The sequence below is a fragment of the Panonychus citri genome, unplaced genomic scaffold, assembly GCF_014898815.1.
Source record: "Panonychus citri isolate SS breed McGregor unplaced genomic scaffold, ASM1489881v1 Contig00028, whole genome shotgun sequence".
In the NCBI taxonomy this organism is placed as follows: domain Eukaryota; kingdom Metazoa; phylum Arthropoda; class Arachnida; order Trombidiformes; family Tetranychidae; genus Panonychus; species Panonychus citri.
In genome coordinates this window covers 682,922-707,848 of record NW_026515433.1, presented here as the reverse complement: position 1 = coordinate 707,848, position 24,927 = coordinate 682,922, and the positions used below count along the sequence as shown (strand labels likewise).

The 24,927-nt window shown below is 29.6% G+C and overlaps 1 protein-coding gene across 2 annotated transcripts in view; it reads right to left on the bottom strand.

Annotated features, from left to right (window-relative positions):
- The window catches only part of LOC128397019 (nephrin-like), a 55,891-nt gene that overhangs the window by 3,215 nt on the left and 27,749 nt on the right, over positions 1-24,927 (bottom strand). The window contains exons 3-7 of one of the 2 annotated variants that reach the window (XM_053357684.1): positions 7,621-7,728; positions 7,352-7,558; positions 6,991-7,287; positions 3,189-3,479; positions 1,396-1,689 (exon numbers count right to left, since the gene is read on the bottom strand). In XM_053357684.1, the coding sequence (XP_053213659.1) occupies positions 1,396-1,689; positions 3,189-3,479; positions 6,991-7,287; positions 7,352-7,558; positions 7,621-7,728 (1,197 nt within the window). The remainder of the gene's footprint in view (positions 1-1,395; positions 1,690-3,188; positions 3,480-6,990; positions 7,288-7,351; positions 7,559-7,620; positions 7,729-24,927) is intronic. The other variant, XM_053357685.1, reaches the window with a different exon arrangement.

Genomic DNA, 24,927 nt, shown 5'->3' with positions numbered 1-24,927 from the left:
ATCAATAATCAAAATAATAATCATTCAACTTCATGAAATACATGATAATTCACTGGCAGATGATTAATGGAATCAATTGTCACCGAGGAACATGATTATTTACAATCCAAATTAATCTGAATTTTTTTTAGATTGCTTAGTAAACTGTTCATCAATCTGTAAAAACTCAACAATTGATTCCAATAAGATCCAGGAAAAAGTTCATTTTCTTTGATTGTTTTCTTTTCATTCCCTGAAAAATTCAAACTCCTTTTCCATCCAAAGTGTTATAATATTCATTTTCCAAGCTTATCCTTCACCCTAAACTCATTTTTTCAAGATAAAATTTCAATAGATTTCGGTGAACTCATGGTTATATCTCATGAAAGGAAATGTTAGATAAATACTCTTGTAGCATGGGAATATAAGAATTTCCAAGCTTCATAATTCTCTCTTTCTTTCTTTCTTTCTTTCTTCATTTTCTCGTTATCAAACTTCTTCACCTTCAAATAAAAAATGAGAGAACTGAGAGAAAACAAATAGAGGAAAAAAGAGCAAAAGAAGCAACATGATAAACATAATATTCACATGGTAAGAAATTTACTCCCAGAATGAACAATTCATATTATGTACTCAGGTGAATATTGTTCATGAGATAAACATATACATTGTCAAAAAAGAGATGAAATCGACCCCGAAGGTAAGCAAATCAAATGAGATGCTAATGAATGGGAAATTGATCTAATCAAATCTCTCTGTAACCACGATAACAGTTAACAGTCCAAAATGGGCGATATAAAATCCTTTGTATCGCCATTTGTTGTTATGAACCTTGGAACGTGAATTGTACATGGAAATAACAACAAATACATCTAAATGTTATTCAGATGAATTCTCAAGAGCTAATCAGGATAGAATGGAATAAGAATTTGGAATAACAGTTGAAGATGGTGAAGATAAAGGAAGATAAAAGAATATGTTTACTTATGGTAACATGAGGAGAGGAGGAAATTAAAAGAAGAGGTGGAAAAACAGCCAAAGTGGGCTACACATATGAGAAGAGTGTCAATTTAATTATATGGTCATGGTTAACTGGCAGAGCAATTAAATCAACCATTCAACTACTTAAGATAATGAGAGTAACATCTTCCCTCATCCTTATCTTCATTATCATCTCTTTGTCTTTAATTTTCCAATTATTGCTCGTTGAGTGTTTTCATCATCTCTTCATTTGATATAAGAATAAAAAAATCTTCATCATGCTCTGTTATAAGAACTTAAAAATTCAGTGTTATTCTGAAATTACATCATCATCACAATGATTATGATGAGAATGGTGATATTATTAGACTTTCATTTAGTTTTATGTTATTATCTTATGGCTGTTGTTTATCACTGAAATAACATGATACTCACCAGCAGGAATAATATGAAATAAACATGGATCTTTTTGTTTACCCACTGAATTTTCAGCCATACACAACAAGGAACCATAAGATAATCTGGTTCGTGGTGAATATGAAAGTAAACTCTGGGTTCCATTGGTTGAGAAACTTTTTATCTCAATGGTTTCCGATGAATTATTGAGATACCATTTAAAGGTAACATCTTCCGGATCCGAATCAACCTCACAGGTTATTTTGGCTCTTTCATTACGTGCCAATGCCATTGGATATTTGGTTCCATATTTACCTGAACAAATTGGTGCATCTAAAAGTAAATAAATATTAAAATTCCAATTAGAGCAATTTATCATCATGATCGTTATAAATTGAAAAGAGAAATCGATGAATGGATCGAATTAACCTCGAGAATATAATAAGAAAATTATAGAATAGAAAAAAAAATCGAATGAACTTTTTTTCCTCTTCATCCTTTCATGATAATGTTTAGCGATGGTGCTGATGACTATTATGATTAAGATGTAATATCTCCTTGAGTAAATGTCGTTGACAAGAGTTAATTAACTTATATCATGATAACTATTATTAACAACAATGTCAAGCTTATCATTTTTATCAGAATTTTTTTCCCACCTCTAATTTGAACAATTGAGATATCATGTTTAATATCATGAAGACTTTGATGAATACTGTTGATCAAGTTATCACCATGTAACTGAATGAAGATTATTTTTTCTACTCATGGATCACATTTGATTCCCATGAACTTTTCCATCCTGAAGAGTAATGATTTTTTATTTTCTGCTTGGAACCAAAGGAGAAGGGGAAAAGTTACCCAATTTGATTGATTATTATGACGATTGAGAAACTGATTAGCTAACTAACCTCTAATAGTTAGAGAAGAAGAAGAAAAAATTAAGTTCATTGGGCTTGATATGAGGTAAAATTTTGATATTATTTTCATGATAAATAGAAAATTTTGTTGCTTTGGTTGATTAAATTTCTACTCATTAGTTGATTGTTACACTTTTTTGAATTTCTGATTAGTTGATATTTTATTTGCCAATTTATTAGGTAAACAATTTAATATTTCAAATGAGATGATTAGTATTGTTTCCTTGGTGAATGGTTGGTTAATCAGCACTTTCAACACTTTGATTGATAACATGATGATAGTTGATTTAAATTTAAGTTTCCAATGTATATTTATAAATGTTTTCCATGATTATCAAGATGAAGACAGAGATAGATTGATTCAGTTTTTTTCCCTGGTTTTTACTCAACTCACCAAGGAATTGGATAAACCATGAAACTTGTCAATGTTATATAGTTTTTTCCCAACCCAACCAACGTATTAGCCTCAAAAAACTGTTATATTGCATCTTGGTATCATCATCATCATGATACTTATCTTGGCGGAAGGAGGGATAAACAAGATTGAAATGATTCATCTTCCAGGGTGACATTTCACCTAGAATTATGTTCTACAAGGTATATCTCCTTAGTAAAGATTTTATTATGAAGAACAAAAAAATTGATTAAGATGAAATGGAAAAAAGTTCTGATTCAGTAGATATTGATTTCCGTTAGTAAGTGATGATGATTTTTCATCTCAATGGTGAGGGTTATGTCTTCATAAATGATGAACCATCATCATTATTATTATTTAGCTATGTGAAAACGAATAGAAAGTTCAACCTCTTCGAAACTGAAAGATTGTTAATGTGATAATGGTTCGAGGATAAATCTAAATTTGAGAGACTTAAGCTCCGGGGAGATGCCTGAGATAATCTCAATGATACTTACATTGAACTCGAAGAAAAAGCTGATTGGACGAACCAAGACCTTCTTCGTTCCTAGAGACACATTGGTATCGACCTCTGCTCAACTTTGATATGTTCTGAAGGACTAATGACTGATTAGCGATTATTATTCGTTTCGATGGATCGGAAATCAATGGTTTGCCCTCGAAAAGCCAAGAAGTTTCAAAGACCCATGGGTTGGCGTTTATGTGACATTCGAGGTAGACATCGAATCCTTCTCGAATATTTTCACCCTTAATATTTGGTCCTAAAGTTAATCGTAATGAAGGCACATCTAATTTTATGAAATCGAATTAGAAACAAAAAAAATATCATTAGCAATTCGATTTGATTTGAACCTCAGAACTCAATCTGAACAATAGGTTGTGCTTATAATAGAGAAACAATAATTAGCCTTAATTGTGATTAGATAATATATTCGACTAATTAATCTATCGTTACCCATTCATCAGCTTTAATAGTTACCAAGTAAAAGCTAATTGATCCACCATGATAATTATATTGAACGGAAGCAATTAGAATTATTATTGAAACTCATCGATAATCAGAACTACTAATTACTATTGAAATTAGAAAGGAATCAGATGATCGTCATCATGATTTCAAGTTGAAATGAATCAGTTATTTGCCATGAAATCAACAAGATTAACATCACGACGGAAAAAAAGTTGATAATTATGATAAATATGTGGATAAATGTTTCACCAATATAATTCATCTTCATCTGAATTTATCATTTAATTCAGTCTATTATGTTATCGATTAGTGTCAAAATCAATTGTTGTTCAATGATTGAAACATTCATGGGACTCATGATTTGTTTACTTAACTATCGATCCACTGAATTCAATGTATCTCATCATGGTGATGATTAAAGATCATGATAAACAAAAAAGACACAATAAATTTTCCTCCATTGAACTTGAATGAACATTTTGTTTTTTTTCCTAATACTAACCCTTAATTTAATAACGATAACAATTGATTATCTCATGTTAATTATAAACAGATTTTCTCATGGAATCTGAATGAATTAAGTGAATTTATTTGTTGACAATTTAAGTCACGTGACTTTCTAATCAAACATCAACCTCTAATCATTCATCATGATTACCGATGTTACTATTAAAGGTTCTGAGTATCATAAAAATCAGAAGAAAAAAACATGGTGAAGAATTTTCTGAAAGTTCTTGTAAATGTTGTGTTCGTAAATTTGATTCGATTAATTTCTTATCCATTAGAACTTCTTGTAAGCACCTGAAAAATGTTTTGATGATCATGGAAATGCTAACGGATAATCATGAGTAGTTAATGAATGATTAAATTGTTAATGATAATGATAATGATCATGAGATTTCATGGTAATTATTATTCAAGAATTAGCTCGTTAACAATATTAGAAAAGAGAGAATAAAAGAAAATGAAATATTTTCTTTGCATCGTCTTTTTACTCATTCTTTTCACTTTATCATCTTTGATGAATATTATCGTTTCATGGAATTAATGAGATAACAAGAAAAAAGAATGAAAAAGAGAACATTGTTACTTCTGAGTTTTTTTCGATACTTGGATTCTACTTTTTTCTTCGTTAAATCTCTCTCTCTCTCTCTCTCTCTCTCTCTCTCTCTCTCTCTCTCTCTCTCTCTCATTTGGATAAAAATGATGTCTAATCAATTTGCAATTGTTATCAATCAAAGACCAATTATCATAATGCTTAGAGGATACGAAGTTCATATTAACATGATAATTGATTTGTTGTAATTAAAAAAAGAGTATCAATTACACTTTCGATTCAATGTTAAATCTAATTACTTTGAATTGTTGTTTTAGCAGTTGATCCAGTCACGTTCTTAATAATCCATTTAATCCTGATTCTTGATTACGGTTGGTGATCATGTGAATGTAAGATATTGATGATTCAATTTATTCAATTGAATTTCAGCTCACTGAATTTTATGTATTCTATCACTTGAATGGTAGATAAATATCAATGAGAAAAAATTACCTAACTTTTTTGATATATTCCTTGGTCAGAACTTTTCTTTTCACAGAACTATCTCTAAATAAGAGAAAGTAAGACAATCTAAAGTGAGTATAGTATATTGAATATTTGATAGCGATCATGAATTTACTCGGATTACTCCAATACAATCCAAGTATCATGTTGTTCGGCTTCATCTTGGAACTTAAAATCTATCAGATTAAATGTATATCACCAAGAGACGAAAGGGAACTGTTGCCATGATATTTCTGGTTCTTTTTGCTCTTTGTAAACTTCATTAATCAGAGCGAATAGATGGAAAAATAATTCTGACCTGAATGAACAATGAGCATGATAATTCAAGAATCGTTGGATAATTTAAATGAATGAAAAAATATAAAGTGAATTGATACTTCGTTAACCATCATGATTCCAAGGTTTAATATTATTCATTCAAGATTTTTGTATGAATTTTAATAACTTTCAATGGAGGATATTGAATCAATTCACTTGTTACCATCATGAGAATCAATTTTTTTTACCATTTTCCAATTGCATGGGGAGAAATGAGGAACTTTCTGATATGGAATTGCCAGAATTTCAAATTCTAATGTTGATTGCATCAAATGAGTTGTGACAAAGCTCATTTATAAATGAATAGTAACCATTATCACATCAGTTCTTGGTTTAGGAAAATCAGATTCCCTAGGAAAATATAATTGAAACTATCATGAATTCTTATTAATATTATATCATGGTGAAGACATTGAAATGTATATGATTATCAACGATCTCAAACTATTCTGTAAGTTTAAAAGTTATCCAATCATCAGATATGGAGGAGGAGAGATGAGAAAGAATCTGTCAGAATTTGAAGTTTCTTCTGATTTGGATTCACACCTTCATCATGCGAATACGAAGAAAATATTACTTCCGGTTGATAGCATCTGATTGTTAGTATTCCTATGATATGATAGACAATAACTTATTATCTATTCAGGGAATGAAACTTAAAGTTGAAGAAAATTTTGTCATAAAGTTCTTGATTATCAAGAGATTTTGTGAGAAAATGTCTCTTTCTTTTGGTTCAATTCCAATTCACGATAAGATCTTTTACCCTGAAGGAAGCATTTAATCAAATATTATTTATGTTATTTATTCTGATTCATTCAAGATTCATCATGATGGTCTTACACTAATGCAAGATTCAGTTGATACTCTGAGACCTTGTTTATATTTCGGAATACAGAAAATTTGAATCACCAGAATCATTATTTTACTTTTATCATCATTAATAACAATGATAATAATAATAAATAGTTTTCTATGTTATTTCAATTCTTGTAACTTTTTTGTTCATTTCAACTTGAGATCCAGTTTCCAAAACAGATATATATTCAGATGTTCATTGATTCAGAATTGTTAGCAAAATAATTCAAGAACTACTCAAAAACAATGAGAGAGAAATATGAACAGCAAACTAATGTTGATAATATTCAAACATTTGAAAATTTATCATGAGTTTCATGATTGATTGTGTTTCCTGAAACTATTCATGGTACTTTATTTATTTTATGGTTTTCTTGTCTTATTAGGTTGCTTTTTATGTGTCAACACTCAGGGTAACATGTTATAACTCTGATATTTCAACATTTGTTTCAATGTGCCTGTTCATTGAATGGGTTCATGGTTCATGGTTATCGTCTTGATGGTTATTATTGTTTCCACGAGGTTTTTTTATGGTTGTGGTAATATAATTGAAATTTATGGTAAAATTTGAATTTTCACTTTGTGTTCAACTTACAATAGATATTGAGCATCATTCCATCCTCGATTGAACTATCGTCAAGATTTGGATTTTCGGCTCGGCAGGAGAAAAATTTTCCATTTTGATTCGACTTAAATATAAAAGAAGCAGTGTTAATGGTCAAGTTTCCATCTCCGTTTGTAGTTTCAGAAATGGGTGTTAATTTGATTCTATTCAACCACCAGCTTATAAATGGACGAGGTCGTGACCCAATAGTCCGACATTCAAAGGCCACTTGTTTACCCGCTGATAATTGTTTCTCAGGAGATGTTATAATAACCTCCAATGGACGCACTTGATTAAAATTGTATTAGAAAATTAATTTTCAGCACTTTTATCAGTTAATAAAGAGACTTACAGTTTAAATCGATGAAAATTGATTCTTCTTTTGGACTGGTCAAGTTTGTATTGGAAGCACGACAGGTAATCTCTTTCATTAAAATTGATCTATTGAGCGAATTGAGTGTTAATTCATTGCGAATTACACCTCGGGCACTTTTTGAGTAACTATCATCTAATAAGGTTTCATCTGAGATCCACCAAGTCACAGTTGGATCAGGTTTTCCTAAAGAAACAAAACACAAATGTTAATACATTAGGACATTGGTCAGTCTAACAATCACTCACCAAAAGCTTCACAGTAAAGCACTAAGTTGGTTCCTTCGTCAACTGGTCCAATCACTTGATTCACCCTTTGACCCTTTGTATCGGTTATTATCACTTCTTCTGGTAAAGCTGAAATGATAATTAGACGTTGATTAAATGATTAGATTCAATAAGCAGCCAACTACCATGAAATAACCATTAGCTTGCAATTCAAATAAAACAGTTTTTAATCTAATCTCGCAGTAAAATTTTCACTGATAATTTAACGATTTAAGTAGTGAGGCTTTTGATGTTTTATTGATTAAATTCAGATCTTATCAGTAAATTGTTACAATTGTATCAGATGATTTTATTCCTCATGATAGTTTGGAATACATAATAAATTGTTAACATTAATGTTGAAAAATGTGCCAAAATCGATTCAGTTTAATTTAGTGTAAATTCAATTGCAATTCAATGTGATCATTTACCCGATTCAAAGTAAATACTCAATTCTCAGTCATTCACAATGAACTGGATTAAACTATCAAACATTTTGCACTAAAATTATATATTAAACTATCATCATAATCATTAACATGAGTATCAAATGGATTATATAAGATTATCAATTGTGAATGATGATTAGCATAATTACAATAATCTGAATGCGAAAACAATATTGATAATAATGAGCAACTACCCCACTAATTTCCACTGAAATTCAAGTGATTAACCAAAAAAATAACACACAATTAACCTCAGAATTTGATATAACCAAATATTAATAGCACAAATTATAATGACGATTAAAATAGAATACGCATTAACACCATGTTGCTGATATCATTGTGAATAAATATTCACGAGCAATCATAATAAATATATTAATCTCATTTATAAAAGTACAGGGCGTTAGCACAAATTAAACAGACTCATTTCTAGATAACTCTTGGACTATCTATAACTATCATATGGACTTAAGCTCACATATTAGGGCCATCGATGGGCAAAATTTGATTACATAAGGTCAAAAATTTTAGATAATCAGCAAAATTATTAGTCCATCGAATTGGCATTTAAACCAACATAATCGATGATCATGAGCTTTAGGTAATGGAATCGGTAAACAGATTTTTAGTTAATAGTCAAAAACCAATGAGTTTAAAAAGATAAAACCTCGTAAAGATACATATCGGGACTGAAGGACTTCGTATAAAAAGTAAAAAACCTTTAAATGACCTCTAGATAGGTTTATCGCGGAGAGAAAGAGATTGATCAGAATGAATAGTTAAATTGTTGACTCTCATTGAGAGCTTTGAATGTTGAATTCAACAGGCATAAGTTAAGAACAGAAATTGAAACCCGCAAATAATTTTTCAATCGAAAGACACATTATTTCAAAATTCTTTTATTGTGAATGTCTCGCCAAGAAATAAAAATTACATGTAACAATCATAAATTCAAAATTCCTGACAAGAAGAAACGGGAAATTTGTCGTTCTTCCATTTGATATAACAAGATTTTTTGGCATGATCCTTACTGGAGCGAGATTCTGAGGCAATTGCTAAGCGAGAACACATATAATAATAATCAACAAGAAAGTAAAATTACAGGTAACAATCTTGGCAAGAAGTAAAGACGAAATTTATTGTTCCGCCATTTGCTTCAACAGAACTTTTTGGCACGATCCTCTGAGGGGTGAGTTTCTAAAGCAATAGTAAATCCAGAACACAAATAATAATAATTGAATCTTAACTTGTCCAAGAATGACCTCGTTCACCCTCGAAAACTTCAAAGAAAACATGTGGTAACTTTTTGTTCTTCTTTTCAAATAAACCTTCAAATGACTCTTAGATAGGTTTATCGTGAAATGACCTCAATGACCTTGAAACTTTCGTCTTTTACAGACCTATCTAGAGGTCATTTAAAGGTTTTTTACTTTTTATACGAAGTCCTTCAGTCCCGATATGTATCTTACGAGGTTTTATCTTTTAAACTCATTGGTTCTTGACTATTAACTAAAAATCTGCGTAAAATGAAGTTGAATAGCCCTTTATGTTCATTATTCGTAAAACTCGAAGAAAGAATTTCTTAAATTCATAATCATCCTAAAAATAGTTAATTGTGCGCAACATAAATTATCAAATATTATACTCAATATGAAATAGTCTATTCAAAATTGTTCAGGAATAAAAATTTCTCATATTTTCTTTCATCGTTGTGATTTCTCATCATGAATTCAAAGATAAAGTCTTATTCATGATGCAATAATTTTCTTCTGAGATATTTTCAAGATATATTTGAATGACTCCTTGGTTTTTTCGGTAGGTATTGAGATCGATACATTCAATTTTAAGACAAAATGATGAAGGAAAAATAATACTGAGTAAAATATCATAATGAATCTGAATTTCATGCGCAATGAAAATGAACTTAAGATGCTAGTGAATATTGAGATGACATTTGAAGACGATTACATTAGAACCATCATTGCAGACTATGAAAGTATCTTGATTATGATAGTAATCGTTTACTCATAAAAAAATTAATCAGTTGGTAATAATTGTTTCATTGTCCGTCGATAAGGATTTTTCCAAGGTCAAAGAAAAACAAACTTCCAATAAAAGCTCAAAGGTACTAATTAACTATTATATGTATCAAAGAAACAATGAAAATAATCAAATTACTAAAGGATTAACTAATCGACATCTAACAATTAGTAAAAAGTAGTAATACCAACATTAAATCGAGGATTATTATTATTCAATCAAATGATTCCCCTGAGGCTTTAATTTAACCAGTAAGTGTTAAGAAAAGGCAATTACAGTAGTTGGATAATGAAGGTTTATTCTGATTACAATCAACTATCATTCTGACGATGTTCATGGTCATTTTCAATCCTAAAATTATAACATAAATAGAATAAGAGACTCAATATTTACTGGAGAAGAAAAAACATGGAACTTTTCATCCTCATCATTCTTGTTTCACTTTAAGACTTTCATCATGAGAATCATCATTCTCTATGATTTAGATGATGATGAACATTGAATAATAGGGAACATAGAGAGTTAGATACAATGACAGAAAATAAAGAAAAATGTTACTGATTTATTGAACTCCATCTCCGATCATCATGTGAACTATTTATTGATAAATTGATTCTGAACAATTTATCAGGCTTAACCATCATGTATTATTTGCCTTCATTTCAAGTGTATCTTCATGATTATCACTGAAAGTTGTTTGATAATAACATTCACAGTGATGAAACCTTTTCATACTAATATGATTATTGTTTATTGTACAATCAAGTTAATCATCAAATATGGATTCAGGTAAACTAATCATTGTCTAATCATGAAAATGCTCAAGGTAATTCATTAACTGATTCAGTTCAACCATGCGAATGAGATTTAGCCTAAAAAAGGGTTCAACATTGTTTCTCACCTTAATAGCTTAACCTCTTGTTGTTTGTTCATTGTTATATTATATTAACTATTCAACGTTTATCTTGTATTTCAATTGAATGAGCTGAATCAATTTCTAGATTAAAACTGATTATAAGCAATTAATTTACATCAAATGTTGATGATTAGTTTTACATCAGTTAACATCCTTAATCATCAATAGAAACAACAACTCGATATCAATGGAAACCTTTTCTTTCCCAACTCTCTAATCAATCCAAATTTATGATTACCAGAATTAACCATTATCTTGGTGTTGATTGTTATCAACTAATGAGAAAATATTAATTATAGATTGTATTGAATAGATTTCCCTTTATCATAGTGTTAATTGTCCCAGGGACCAGATGAGTTACCTTTTAAGTTATAATCAAATCTCACAATCTAAAGCAGTCCTTTAATTAGGCCATAATCAAACCAGCGGAACAAATAAAAGTATTGATAACAATATGGAAGTTAATTTGATTAATTGTAAATAAAAATATCAGCTAACAATTTAATGTTAATCATTTTATCTAAATTTTTTGATGATTTGAGGTAATTCAAGATTAGTTTTGATAAAACTAATACTCTATGTACTTGATTGCTACTTTTATTATCATTCAGAAAGTATTAACAGAATTGATTGTTAATCAAATTAACTTGATTGTTTATACTCTAATTGTTGTTGATTTTTTTCTTCAAATTGATAGATGTTAATAATCAGTTTTGATCAATAATGACAGTTGCTTGTTCACGAAATGATTAACTTCAGGTTGATTTACCTTTTTATTAGTAAAAATCAATAATCTGATCAACACTCATCGTTATAACGATTCAAGAGTCCTCGATCTAGAACTAGTTTGCAACTCGAAGTTATCGAACTTGTTTTCTTGAAAACTTATTCAAAGTAGTGTTAAAGTTTTATTATTGTCATATTTTGTTACATTGATTATAATTTGGTTGTTGATCTATTAATCAAATTAATTGTTGAAATGGAATATTTTTGATTGTATTCATTTGTTATGATAATCAATTCAGTTAATCAGATTAGTTTTGATTTTTTCACTCCTTCAACAATTATGATTTGATTTAATTTTTTTATCTCAATTTTTTGAATGTTTTATTAAATTATGAAGTAAATTTGATTGTGTTGTAAATTGAGTTGAACAAATTATGAATTATAAATTGTAAGCGTAACATTTGGAATTGTCATTAAGTCCTGTTGATTGAATTCAGTCATAATATTGAAAATCATTCAATTGTTTAGGTTAATTGTTACAACCAAGGTATCTAATTAGATGATAAAATATGATCATCATAAGACGACAAGTTTAGTTAAGTATCAGATAAAAAAATTCATAATAAGATTCCATGAGAGCTCATGATTTTATAGTTGATGTGGAAAAAAATAGAAAAGAAAAAAATTGTATTAATATTAAGAGAAATAAAAATAGAATTTTTTATCATCCTCATCTTCATTTTCGTTTTTTCTTCCCTTTCTCTCACAAAGGACTCAATAGATTTAGAACCTTTTTCTTTGACGATTTAAAGTTTCCTTACTTTTCTTCAGTTTATCTTCTTCACCATAATCATCTCTCTCTCTCTCTCTCTCTCTCTCTCTCTCTCTTCCACCTTAATTCTCATTCGATTTTCTGATTCAGCAACTGATTCTCATCATAACGATGAGAGTTATTTAGAAACTAAATGTTGATTCGTAGACGCGGTGGAAAAATATTTTGCAACATTATAATGATTGAGAAGTTTGGAAATTGTTGAAAGAATAATTTCTTCCCATTGGTTTCCCCTTAATCAGATAAATAATTTCAGATTGAAAGTTCATGCTGACTGAATATAAGTCACTGATATAAAGTGTAAGACATGTATTGGAAGACTTTATTTCCAGCAAAATCAAACCCAAAAAATAAAGCAAAGAGTCAAGTGGAAACCATCATCATTTATCAATACATTTATCAAAAGTTTCGATGAGGTGAACGAGAGTCATCACCATCATCATCAAGTCTGTCTTCCAACTCCCACTTTCAGCACTTCCCCGATTTCAAGTAACATTATATGAGAAAAGCAAGAAAAAAATATTCCAATAACTTTATATTGTCATTAAATAGTAACAAAGTAACGGTAAATTTTAGACTTGTTATCACAATGGATTTCGCCTCATTTGAAACCCTTTCATCATCTTTTCATCATCATTTCAATTCAGACTAATCACTGGATTTACACCATTTCCATTTCATGTTGATGATGAAAATGATATACAAAAAAACTGATGATGATTGTGATAACTCATAATAACCTTCATGTCAAATAATCTGATAAACCTTGCATAATATATTCAGATAAATCCCTTCATTTTCCATCATGAGATAAAATGTCCCATGAATCCCATGAAATAACATGAAATTATATAATAATAACAGCGATTTTATATTAACACAAAACTCGTAACTCTCACATTTTCCATAGATTGGAAGAAGCAGTAAATAGTTCGAGAAACCTCAAACAAAGTTCATGTACAATTCAGGGTTGGAATTGATGATGAAGCTTCAGAGGTAAAAAAAATTACAACAAAAATATAATCTAAAAAAGAGTGAAAATAAATTCACTTTAAATGATATTATTTCATGTTTATCTGTTTAAATACACTGAACTGCTAAGATAGCAACAGAACTCATCTGAAAAAAATGTTATTCATAAAATTCAGAACTCAGAACTTTTTTGGAGCAGTTAAGCTTTTTTTCCCGTGGAAAAAATTATCACTCATTAGAATGCTGATTGATGATGAGCTTTTGAAAATGTTACCATTGAAATGATTTCGTGAACCTTAAACTTGATGTTAATTGTTTGTTAATCATTGAACAATTTACAAGTGATCGAACCAGAAATTTTTGTAAAATTGATAATCAATTGAAGGAGATCAATTATATTGTAAAACTGTAAACATCATGATGAGTCGAGTTATTTGATTGTGTTGATTTGAAAAGAATCATTAAATCGTAATTCAGATTATCTGTTCTTTGTTCATATCAAGATATTTTCATGATGTTTTCACATGATCAACCATGTGGCTCATTGTTTAAAGAAAATTGTTGTTACATGTTGAGAAACGTGGCGAACAGAATAACAGACAGAAAAAGGAGAAATTCTGACTCTGAATTACATGGTAACTTTCACCAGAACAGAATTGAAGAAGAGAAAGTGAGAGCAAAAATAGAAGCGTCAAAATGATAGAAATGATGACGATGAAAAGAATGAGGATAAAAAAAGAGGAAAGAAAAATCAATAGAAATTTTTGTTCTTTTTGTCTTGGTTGAGATGATAAAATGATGATGATTGAACCATGCTGATAATAAACATGATGATAATGAGCATCTTAAGATGATGTTATCGTCTATTTAAACGTTACAATTGAAACTTTTACTTGAGATGATTAAGATTTCTTGTAATCACAATTTAAAAGAAAATGGTTTAATCTAATGTGGTGATTATGGCTGATTGGGTGATAAGATTAACTAATATCTAATCGTTATCATTATGATAATCACCAAGAATTCAATACCTGAGGGATGGACACAAATAGTAAGGAAACTCACTATTTTTTTAGCTGGACAGTTAAATTTATCTTTTTATCTGGTCAATCTAATATTTAACCAGGATTAGTTTACATTGGATTTTGGGTTTATGATGAGATTAATCAAGGATATTCAAATTGACAGACATTTTCCAGGTAAATAATCTGGTCATTAGGTAATATTGTTTATTGCAATGAGATTTGCCTAATTGTCAGCGAGTTGAACCAATTCAGATCTTATTACCTGAGTTAATATAAAGCTCATGTTGTTTCGTCAATCGATTTGCCGATCGAACAGATTAAACTTTGGAGAAAGAAAATGGAAATAAACGTTGAAATTTCTTCATCATAAATTCTTGGAAATCAGAATTTAATCTGAAAATTGGAAAATAGTGTCTCTTTCTGCTTATCATCACGAAAAGGCTTAAAATGTGCTAGATAAGGTTCAATTTGGGTGAAAAATGAGCCTGAATAAGTAGCTCATAATGCTGATAATTGAAAGACTTTGAATCTGTTGTTACCCTGAAAAAAAGGGATTTTAATATACTTTGAACATTATCACAATGAGAAAAAACCTACGGGATATTTACCAGAACTTTAGATTTTAAGCTTGATTCCTGTTGTTATCACGATGATCATCATTAACCAATTTTACTTATTATTAATACATCAAAATCAGTGAATACAAGCAAAGTTTTTTTGTTGATACTCAAAAGCTGAGATTCGTCATGAATCCATTATTGTTAATCATGATAAAGCAGTCTAATAATTAGTAATCCTGAATAAAAAGTTGATTTTGAAACATACCAAGGTAAGATTACATTGACTATTAATGCATTGAATACTGAATCTATTGTATTAATTGTAATATTTTGATATATTGTTGATACACCAAAGTGAATCTTGAACCATTATCATTGATAAATGAATTGAAACTTATCTCTTGAAAATCAAGTTCACCCATTGACTTTCATGGGATTCATTGAGAAAAAGGAAAAAGTTTCTCTTCTTCATCATAGAAAATAAAAGATTCATTGATTCAGAATGATTTCAGATCTTAAGACTTTTTCCATGTTATCTCATTCTCTTTTATCATATTATTCAGCTTATTTTCTCAGAATTTATTCACTTTCTCTTTCTTTTTTTCTCTTTCATATTTTTATTTCCTTATTCGCGATTCTATTGAATAACTTAGCTAATGTGTAGATTCATAAATATCCCCTGTAACCATTGTTATTTCATCTCAATGTGTATTCAATTGAATTATAAGGTGGTGATCGTGATGGAAGAGGAAATAGTTTCAAGAAAAAAACTGACTCCCACTTGAACGAATTCAATTGAATCTCTGATTGTCAACATATTTTTATGATAATCAGCTAATATTATCCTCTAATTTTTGTTATCCTAAAGGGTTTCAAAACTATTCATATTATATAGATGTAAACACGCTGATGAAACTCAGTTTTTCGTTACTAATTGTAGAATTGAAAGATCATAATCAATATTCAAATTTGGATTATTGTTATTATGAAATATCAAGAAATATCCAATTTATGATTTCATTCAAATTCTAACTTGTTCTCAGTAAGATCTTGAAACTTTTCAGCTATTCCAAAGGTTGATTATATTATCTTTCATGATAATGTTCAGTGATATCACCATTTTAAAATAATGATAACATTGGATAGACAGAAATGTGAATAAATCAGGAAATGGAATGAACGAAATTGTTGCTGATTGTGATCGTTAGTAAAATACAATTGAAATAAGTAAAATGTGTTATCAAATTTTTTCCCAAATTGAAAGAAAAAAAAAGTTCAGCTCCCTGAAATTGATAACATGGTAACATTATCTACATGGTAAGTGGATGGGAGGGAGATTTCAATATACTGAAATTGATAATGATATCAATATAAAGGCTTAGGTGCAAATAAGTTGAATGGGTATTGATAGAATTGATAAAAGTTCTGAACTTTTGTGGAGCTGATGGAATTGGTTTAGAGACACTTTACCCAGGCAAGAAATTTCATAAAACCCATTTCCATATCAAGGGTTGGTAAGAAAAATATATCTGATTGTTTTCTGCAAAATTTTCTGATCAAATGTCATAATCATCATCATCATATGAATTTATACAATATGAGAAAAACTTTATTCTAAATATTATCCAGAACATTGGAGTGGGCATATATCACCCAATGAGAGATGATGATATTATGTGATGGAAATTGATGAGAGAAACTATTTTAAAACGTTCCATTCGCACTGGATAATAACCATCAGAACTTGAATATTGATCTCAGTTCGATTATGAATAATGCTCAGAATTTTCTTCATCAAATTTTTTTTCCATGACCATGAAAATCTCATGAGATTTATTTCCTCATCATTTTATACTTTCTTTGTGCTTTTATTTCATGCCCACTGAACTTGAAATCATGGACTTTATGAATAAAATTGCCTGGAAACATGAAAATATCTCCGATAATTCTGATCTATTTTATTTCGTCTGATTTTGTTATCGAAATTTTATTTACAACTTTTTCTTTCCTTTTTTTTGTTTCGAATTGAAACTCTCTAAATATTGTCAGAACTTTATTAGTCCCTTCGGTCAATTTTCGCTACTTTTTGATAGACATTCTTTCCTTATGAGCAGATCGAAACAAAACTCACAAGTTAATGTGAACTTATTAGAAATTCTGAGATTCAAAGAAATTTAAAGATTTAGATTCATCATGAGTTCCAGAGAGTTGATAAAGTTTCTTAACTTTCTCCTAACTTATTTCGTAGAGACACTAGATGTCCAAATAAATCTTGATAAAAGAAAAAATATAAAAAAAAAGGTCAGGAACATTATCGAAGCTTAGATAAGCTGAATTGGAACAGAACTTAAGTTTGAAATTTGTAAAGAAAAGTTTTCCTTCTAAACCAAATGAGATCATGACCATTAAAAGACAACAAGGTAACAATTTGGAAGATTATCAGGATAAAGTTTATCAGGAATCAATTTTTTAATGAGAAAAAATGAAGAAATTTCCGTCTTCTTATGAGCAAGATAAATCGCATGGAAAGTTACTGATGATCTAAGAAAACAATTGAATCGGAATGAATTGAATTGAAAATTGATTTAATTTGTAGTCAATTGAGATAAGTTTTTAATAGACTTGAAGTCATCAGGATTTTCCGGTTATCGGAAATCCGGAGAAAATATTTCATTCCATTCATTTCAATCTCTATTGAATTCACCTTTATGACGAGAGAAAACTTTTAGTAACTCTAATGGTTATTAAATTATCATTGTAACTGAAAAATATATAACGATAATCTGATGATATTCATTAATGGTGGAAATCAGAATAATCAAAATTCAGAGTTGAATCTTGTCGAACAAAATTTTAATGATATCGTTTATCAACATTGTCATGTTAATGGTTTTCTATTAACAGTTAATTGTGTTAGTTAGACATCATTTAGACTGATAATGATTAACACTGATTACGTTTGGAAAACAATGTTTCAGTTAAATGTTTTACTATTCAAACTGATTAAGTCAAATGTTCAGACATTTTTCATGATAAATAAAATATCAATAATAATGAAGCTCATTTGAAAATCGTTCATTGAAGGTTAGAATTGAATTGAATGCTGAAAAATTAATGAACTAATATCCTCAGGGAATCATTTGATCTCAACTTTCAGTCTCGAACTTTTCTCAGAATTCAAATTGAAATCATTTCCATGAGTATTAGATGAGAAATTAATGATTTTAAAATAACTTTTCTATTCCTCTTTCATTTTCAAAAGATTCAATCTTTTATTATCAATTTCCAAGGGAAAATTTTTAATTACCTGTTCATTTATTATGATTTAACTTGCAACTTGATTGATTAAATGATTACAATTAACTTTATCTGACTCAAGATTAGATTTGATTTATCTTTTCTGCATTTGTACTTAGTAATAATTGAGATTTTGACTCGAGATTGTGATTGATTGTCAGTTTTTTACTAATGAACTTGGACAACGTGTTATTATGATGAGTAAATTGTTGATTAGTCTTAATTAGATATAATATCATTATTATCAAGTAACACACCCTAAAGGGAGTTGATCACTTTCAAAGATTAGCTTTTCATCTGATCTCATTTTTGTAACATCTTTAGGATGATCATTTGGTTAATTCAACAGATTTTTACCTGAGGGATTATTAAGAAAGTTGAAGGTAGGTGAAGAGGGTGAAGGTTGGGTGGTCGAGGCAGAAGAAGCTATCAGTACATGAGGCTGAATGAAGATGCTGAAAGGATTAGTGATGTTGATCATTTGAGGATAAATTGAACAATTGATTGTATTTTGTAACTTGTTTTCATTCAATCAAACGGAAATTGCGGCTACAGGGTGAATCTGAATTCTATGATAAGTTATCTTTACATGGAAACATGGAACAAAGAAGAGATAGAAAGAAAACTCAGAGAAGGGTGGGAATTGGATGGAAGATGAAAAAGACAATGCTAATGTTACTTGTAGCCTAAAGAGTATCAATGGAAATGTAACAATTCATTGTTGATTATGCTTCTACTTTTTACCATCATCATTGGGAAGATAATGATAACTTGTTATCTACATTTCAAAGAAAACAGAATTGACCAGAACTTGTATTTAAGAAAAGAGGGAAAGAAAGAGAAAATGCTTTTCCTGCTTCATTCATTCTCACCCATTATTATCATCCTGATCATAATCTTGTTCATCATCATGATCTCTCATGTAACAATAACAAGACTAAATAACGTTTTGCTTTTTTTCAATATTGGCTGACTAGCTAACTAACTGTACTTTAATAGACTGGAAATAAGAGTAAAAAGGACAAAAAATTCCAAGAAAAGACTGTCTTCTCTTTCTTTTCTCTTTCTCTATCATCCTTCTCATTATCTTGAAATCTTCTCATCATTATCATCCTTATCAGTTCTGAACTTTTTGGCTCTTCTATTTTCATTTCAGTTCAAGTTAGATCTTCAAACGCTCTGACCATAATCAATCCAATTGTCAACAAAATATCATTATTTTTTATTTAACTCCCAGTTCATCTTTATCTTCATCATGATGATAATCATCATCCTTTTGTATCACTTTCGTCATCTGATTCATCTTTCAGTAAACATTCACTATCTCATTAAGTGGCATATTGTCTCTCTCTCACTTTCTCTTTCTCTCACTCACTCGCTCGCTCACTTAGCTCATCCCTCTTATAATCGACTCTCTCACCAACATCATCTTTCATCCTCATCCTTTTTTCTCGGTCAATTGTTTTGACAGAACAACGAAAAAAAAGTTTTTTAGTTATCTGATAAAAAGCTGAAGAAAAAAAACCAAACAATCATCATGAAATTAATGGTTCTTCATGATGATGATAAAGATTCAACTGAACCATTTCATTAAAAATTAAAATGAGTGATTATAATTGAATATGAAAGTGCTGATCCATCAAATGAATAAATTAAATTAATCAGCGAGAAATTAAATTATGTCTAATTGGTAAACAAAACAATAGAGCAAAAAAAACAAGAACCGAAACATTTAACTTTTTAATGAGCATAAAATTTATTCAGTTCAGTCCATTTTCAATTTTTCTTCTGATAGAATGTTCATATTGAATATTCAGATCATGGACGAACTTAAATCACAATACTATACCGTCACTGAAGGAGTGCTTGATACTAGCTACCTAACTTGCCCTATCCTAATCCCCTGTATGTCGTGGACTTTTCATTTTTGAGTATTCAGACCTAAATTATGGAAGTTACAACGATATTCGATTTTAATGTTTTTACATCAAGGTCATTCTGGTCATTATGTTAAGATACAGTTTCAAGGTCATTTGATGGTCAGAATCGATTCAAATTTTCAAAACAATCATATACCTGTAACTGTCTCAAAGTTGTACTCTCGTTAACAATCTCAACATTGAGTCTAAATTTGATTCTTAACAGAATGACCAGAATGACCTTGATATTAAAATCTGAAACTGTGTATTGCTCGAGCTTACATAACTCGAGTCAGAGATCTGCATACTCAAAAACTTAAGAGTTATTCAAGAAAAACTTGGTGAAATGCCCTTTATATGCTCAGATTGTATATCTGTGTTACTAATTTTTACTATAATCAAACTGAAATGTGGAAGTTGTTGATTATCAGTTGTGATTGTTGACCGTCTCTTTATACTGACCATTTGTTTAAATCATAATAGAAAATAGAAATTCATTCTATTGGTGACGTTAACCAACCATTTAGAAGAAATTCATGACTCATGAATATGTTGGATATATTTCCATTAATATTACCATGAAATCCGCAGTAGATAAACTTGATCATGAATGAGAAAAAAATAAAGCGCAATAGCAGCTTCTTATGAAAAGCTTAGCCTAAAGATTAGTTCGGTGAATTGGATAATGAAATATTCACATGTTATCTCATTGATTCACTTACATATCATCAAGCAAAATCATGTATCTTATTTTGACATTGATTATCTTTTCCATTATTTGAACAACGTTTTGTAGCATGATGAACAGAATTTTAGCAAATGCCACAATTGAATAACGACGACGAGGTTAATCATTATACTAGCCATATATGCCCTGGCAAAATGGGTTCAATCCTTTCTGCTGATTGATAAAGTTAATTGTGTAATGATAGAGATAATAAAAAAAGGTTAAATCAACTTTACATTCTTAACCCTGATTGAAAACATTGAATTTTCCCTTTTACTATTTCATCATATTCCAGTTTACCTGCATTGGTCAGCACATGTCCAGTCACCATGAAATTCTGTATTTATTTAACTTCCTATTTTACACTTTTTTCATCGAAAAAAGAAACTTGTCGGCTCAGCAAAGATAATCAAAATTTTCGAAATTTTTCCTTCTCTTCGATGTATTCTGTATTCTGACTCACCACAAAACTTTGGTATCAAAAGAAAAATGAAAAATTTTCTCCTCCAGAATCGTCATGAAAAAGGATCCCTGTTATCTGATCAAATGAATCAAAATCTAAATCACTTTCTTTCATTTATTTCAGTTAATCATTTGAAGCTCATTGTGGTAGAAATCCCAAAATTATATAATCCTGTCAATTTATGAAGTTAAAAAACTCACCAGCAAAGATTATATTTCAATCAAAACGAGCGGATAAAATGACAACAATTGAGTAACAACAAATGAGAATTTAAATCCAATTAATAGAAAAGCTCCAAACTGGAGCAATCGAAATGAACTTTTCCCTTCCATTAGCCATCATTTGGGTCTATTATCATCAACCATCATTATTAGAGAAAAAAATTCAAAGCATGTCTTCAGTTGATGAGAATTTTGAAATTAGAATTACTATCACAAATTATTCAGCTTCTACCCTGATAAATCAACAAACCAGGAACTAGTAAACTTGTTAAATTGCCAAAGGACAGAAAAAGTGAGAGAGACTAACATGATAATGATGGAAAAGATGAAGAAAAAATTCTGCAAAACTGAGTATATAAAAAAGAGACTTAAATGACACCTCAAAAAACCATTAAATGAGATAATTGGATTGGAATAGTTTCACCATGATGATGATGATAATGATGTTGTTTAGGATGTTTATGATGATAATGTTGTTCTGTAAGGCAAGAAATGTTCTTGTGGAAATGTCCAACCATTAAATTTCATCAATGAACAAAATGTTTCATCTCTGAAAACATGAGGTGAGATTATCTCAGATTTTGATATCAAAAGGTATAAACATCAGTCCCACCCAAAAGAAAAGATAGTAAACAGTCAACAGTGAATTCCCAAGTAGCTCAACTAAATAGTTCTTGAGTTTCAGTTGATGAGAAATAAAAGTTCATTGAAAACCGAGGTTATGAATATTAAAAGAGAGAAAAAAATTAGCTTGTTTAATGATTAAGATGCTTCTCTTAAATTATCCATCATTCAGCCCACTTTCCGATCTCCGCCCTCATTTTCATTATAATCACACCTCATCTTCACTAACCCTCAATTCATTATCTTTATCATCATTATAATCATAATCATCTTCTTCCTTCTGTCTAACCCACACCCTGACTTCATCATGAGACTATTTTACTCTAATTCCCACTTCCACCTTCTCTTATCTGTCTCTTTCTTTTCCACCAAAATTCTGTCTCATCTTTTGATGATAAGGAAGATAAAAGAGGAGCACAATTTAATGATTGGGTTGCTGTTAATGTACATCAGGGAGAGGGAATCAGATAATCGATTCCCTTGAATAGGAAATTAGAAATACTTGTGATTCTGAGGGTAAAAAGAGTAATGCAAAAGAATAAGAATACAAATTCAGAGTTTGAGCAACTGAATTGAGATTCTGAACAATATGTCAACAAATAAATGATCTTATCATTTTCCAGGTTATCCGAGTGATTGTACTCTCATCATGTCCTCATGATCATCATGGATCACCTTCACCATTCAAATCATCCTCATAGTCATCAAGAGCTAATATCTATTCAATATTAAATATAAACATCTCAATATCAGTTGATATTCATTTTTATATATAATATATTAACCACCATGATAATGCATCATGAGGATATTTATTATTATTACAAGTCAAGTATATGATAAATACCTAACCCACCCCACCCACAAAAATCCCATTGTTAGTTATTGTTATGATTGGTTTTATGTATAACCATAAAATTAACACCCAACAAGTACAATATTAATCTGGATTTGATCAAAATGTTTTTTCATCTGATGAGATTAACTCAATACTGAATCTTTTCATGATAATTATCACCATCAACTCACAATGAATTTATTATCATATTGACAAAAAAAAAATGTTTCATCCTCAACGTTAATGATAATCAATGAGAATAATTTAATCTCAATCAATTGTGACCTTGATTGAGTTCATCTTCTGGTCTTTCTCATCTATTTTGATTATAATTGGATTGCTTTTTATTGATTAATCAATTGATTTCCTCAGCTGATTGATAACATGGTGAACATTATTTCTGTACGATTCATAGAGTTTATTGTGGAGAAATTATTGGTTTGAAAAGGAAAATAAAGTTTATTCTTCTAAATCTTATTCTATCTCAAGAATTTTCTCAACAGATATTCTGAACTCCATGCTGATCCATCCTTTTAATCATCAATCCGAAAATTGTATCAGTTCAAACAGAAAGGATAAAAAGTTACATGGTACAACATCATTTATACAATTCCAATGATCATCATGATTAATGAGGATTAAGAGGATAAAAGTGAGAAGAGAAAAAAATAATTCTTAATCAATTCAATCTAAATTTGAATCCGCTCAATTGTGTTGACTTGATAATATCCAATTACATTAATTTAATCACTGATCACCTTCCTCTTGCTTCACTTTAATTTATCTTCTTAGCTGATTATATCGATCTGAACTTCCTCTGAACTTTTATCCAGCTAATTAACCTTTAGTGTCCAAACTTATCACCATTATCATTATGATAAAGCTTCAACCTTTTAATGGCCCATCACGTCCTATGATAATATTTCATTGAAAGAATCATCTGAATCATTGAATATCTTTCAATGTGATGAAATTGAGTAACCATGATGATGATGATCATGTTGACAGAGAATTTTGTTGAAAGTTTGATAAACACTGAATATGATTAAGATTAAAGTTAATCCACCTTCAATCAACAATTACTCCCACGAAAGAAAGTGTCAACTCAGCTGAAGATAATGTTGATTCTGTGCAATACAAATCTGTCAGCATGAATATGATCTGAGTACACACCTTAAGCTTTAAGTCTAAACTAATCAACGAACTGCTTTAATCATGATAATCTGATTAAAAATTCAGATAAGATAATGGGTTAATAATTTAATGAGTAGCCTTAGCAAAATTGGGTGATTCTGTTTCCGGTTCCATTATGATTGTTTACAGTAATCAGGAGAATCTAAATTGTTTCAGTTTCCATGGTTTCCACCATCATTTTTTGATGGAGACAAAGATTCAGCGGGAGAGAATGAGGTTAAAAAAGTTCTGAATGAATGAAATTGATTAAATAAAATTAAATCTAATGTGCTCATTATGTTAATTGTTTGATTAAACATTACTTACATTTGTTTGTTGTTTCCCTGTTAGTTTCAACAATCAACTTGAGTTAATGTAAATTAAACTCGTTTGATTATCCAATTATAAGAATCATGAAAATAATTTAATACGAAAACAAAGTTTCTTATAAGAAAATTTCACTTCTTTTTGTATTTACCGTTATACCTCATCATCTGTATCATC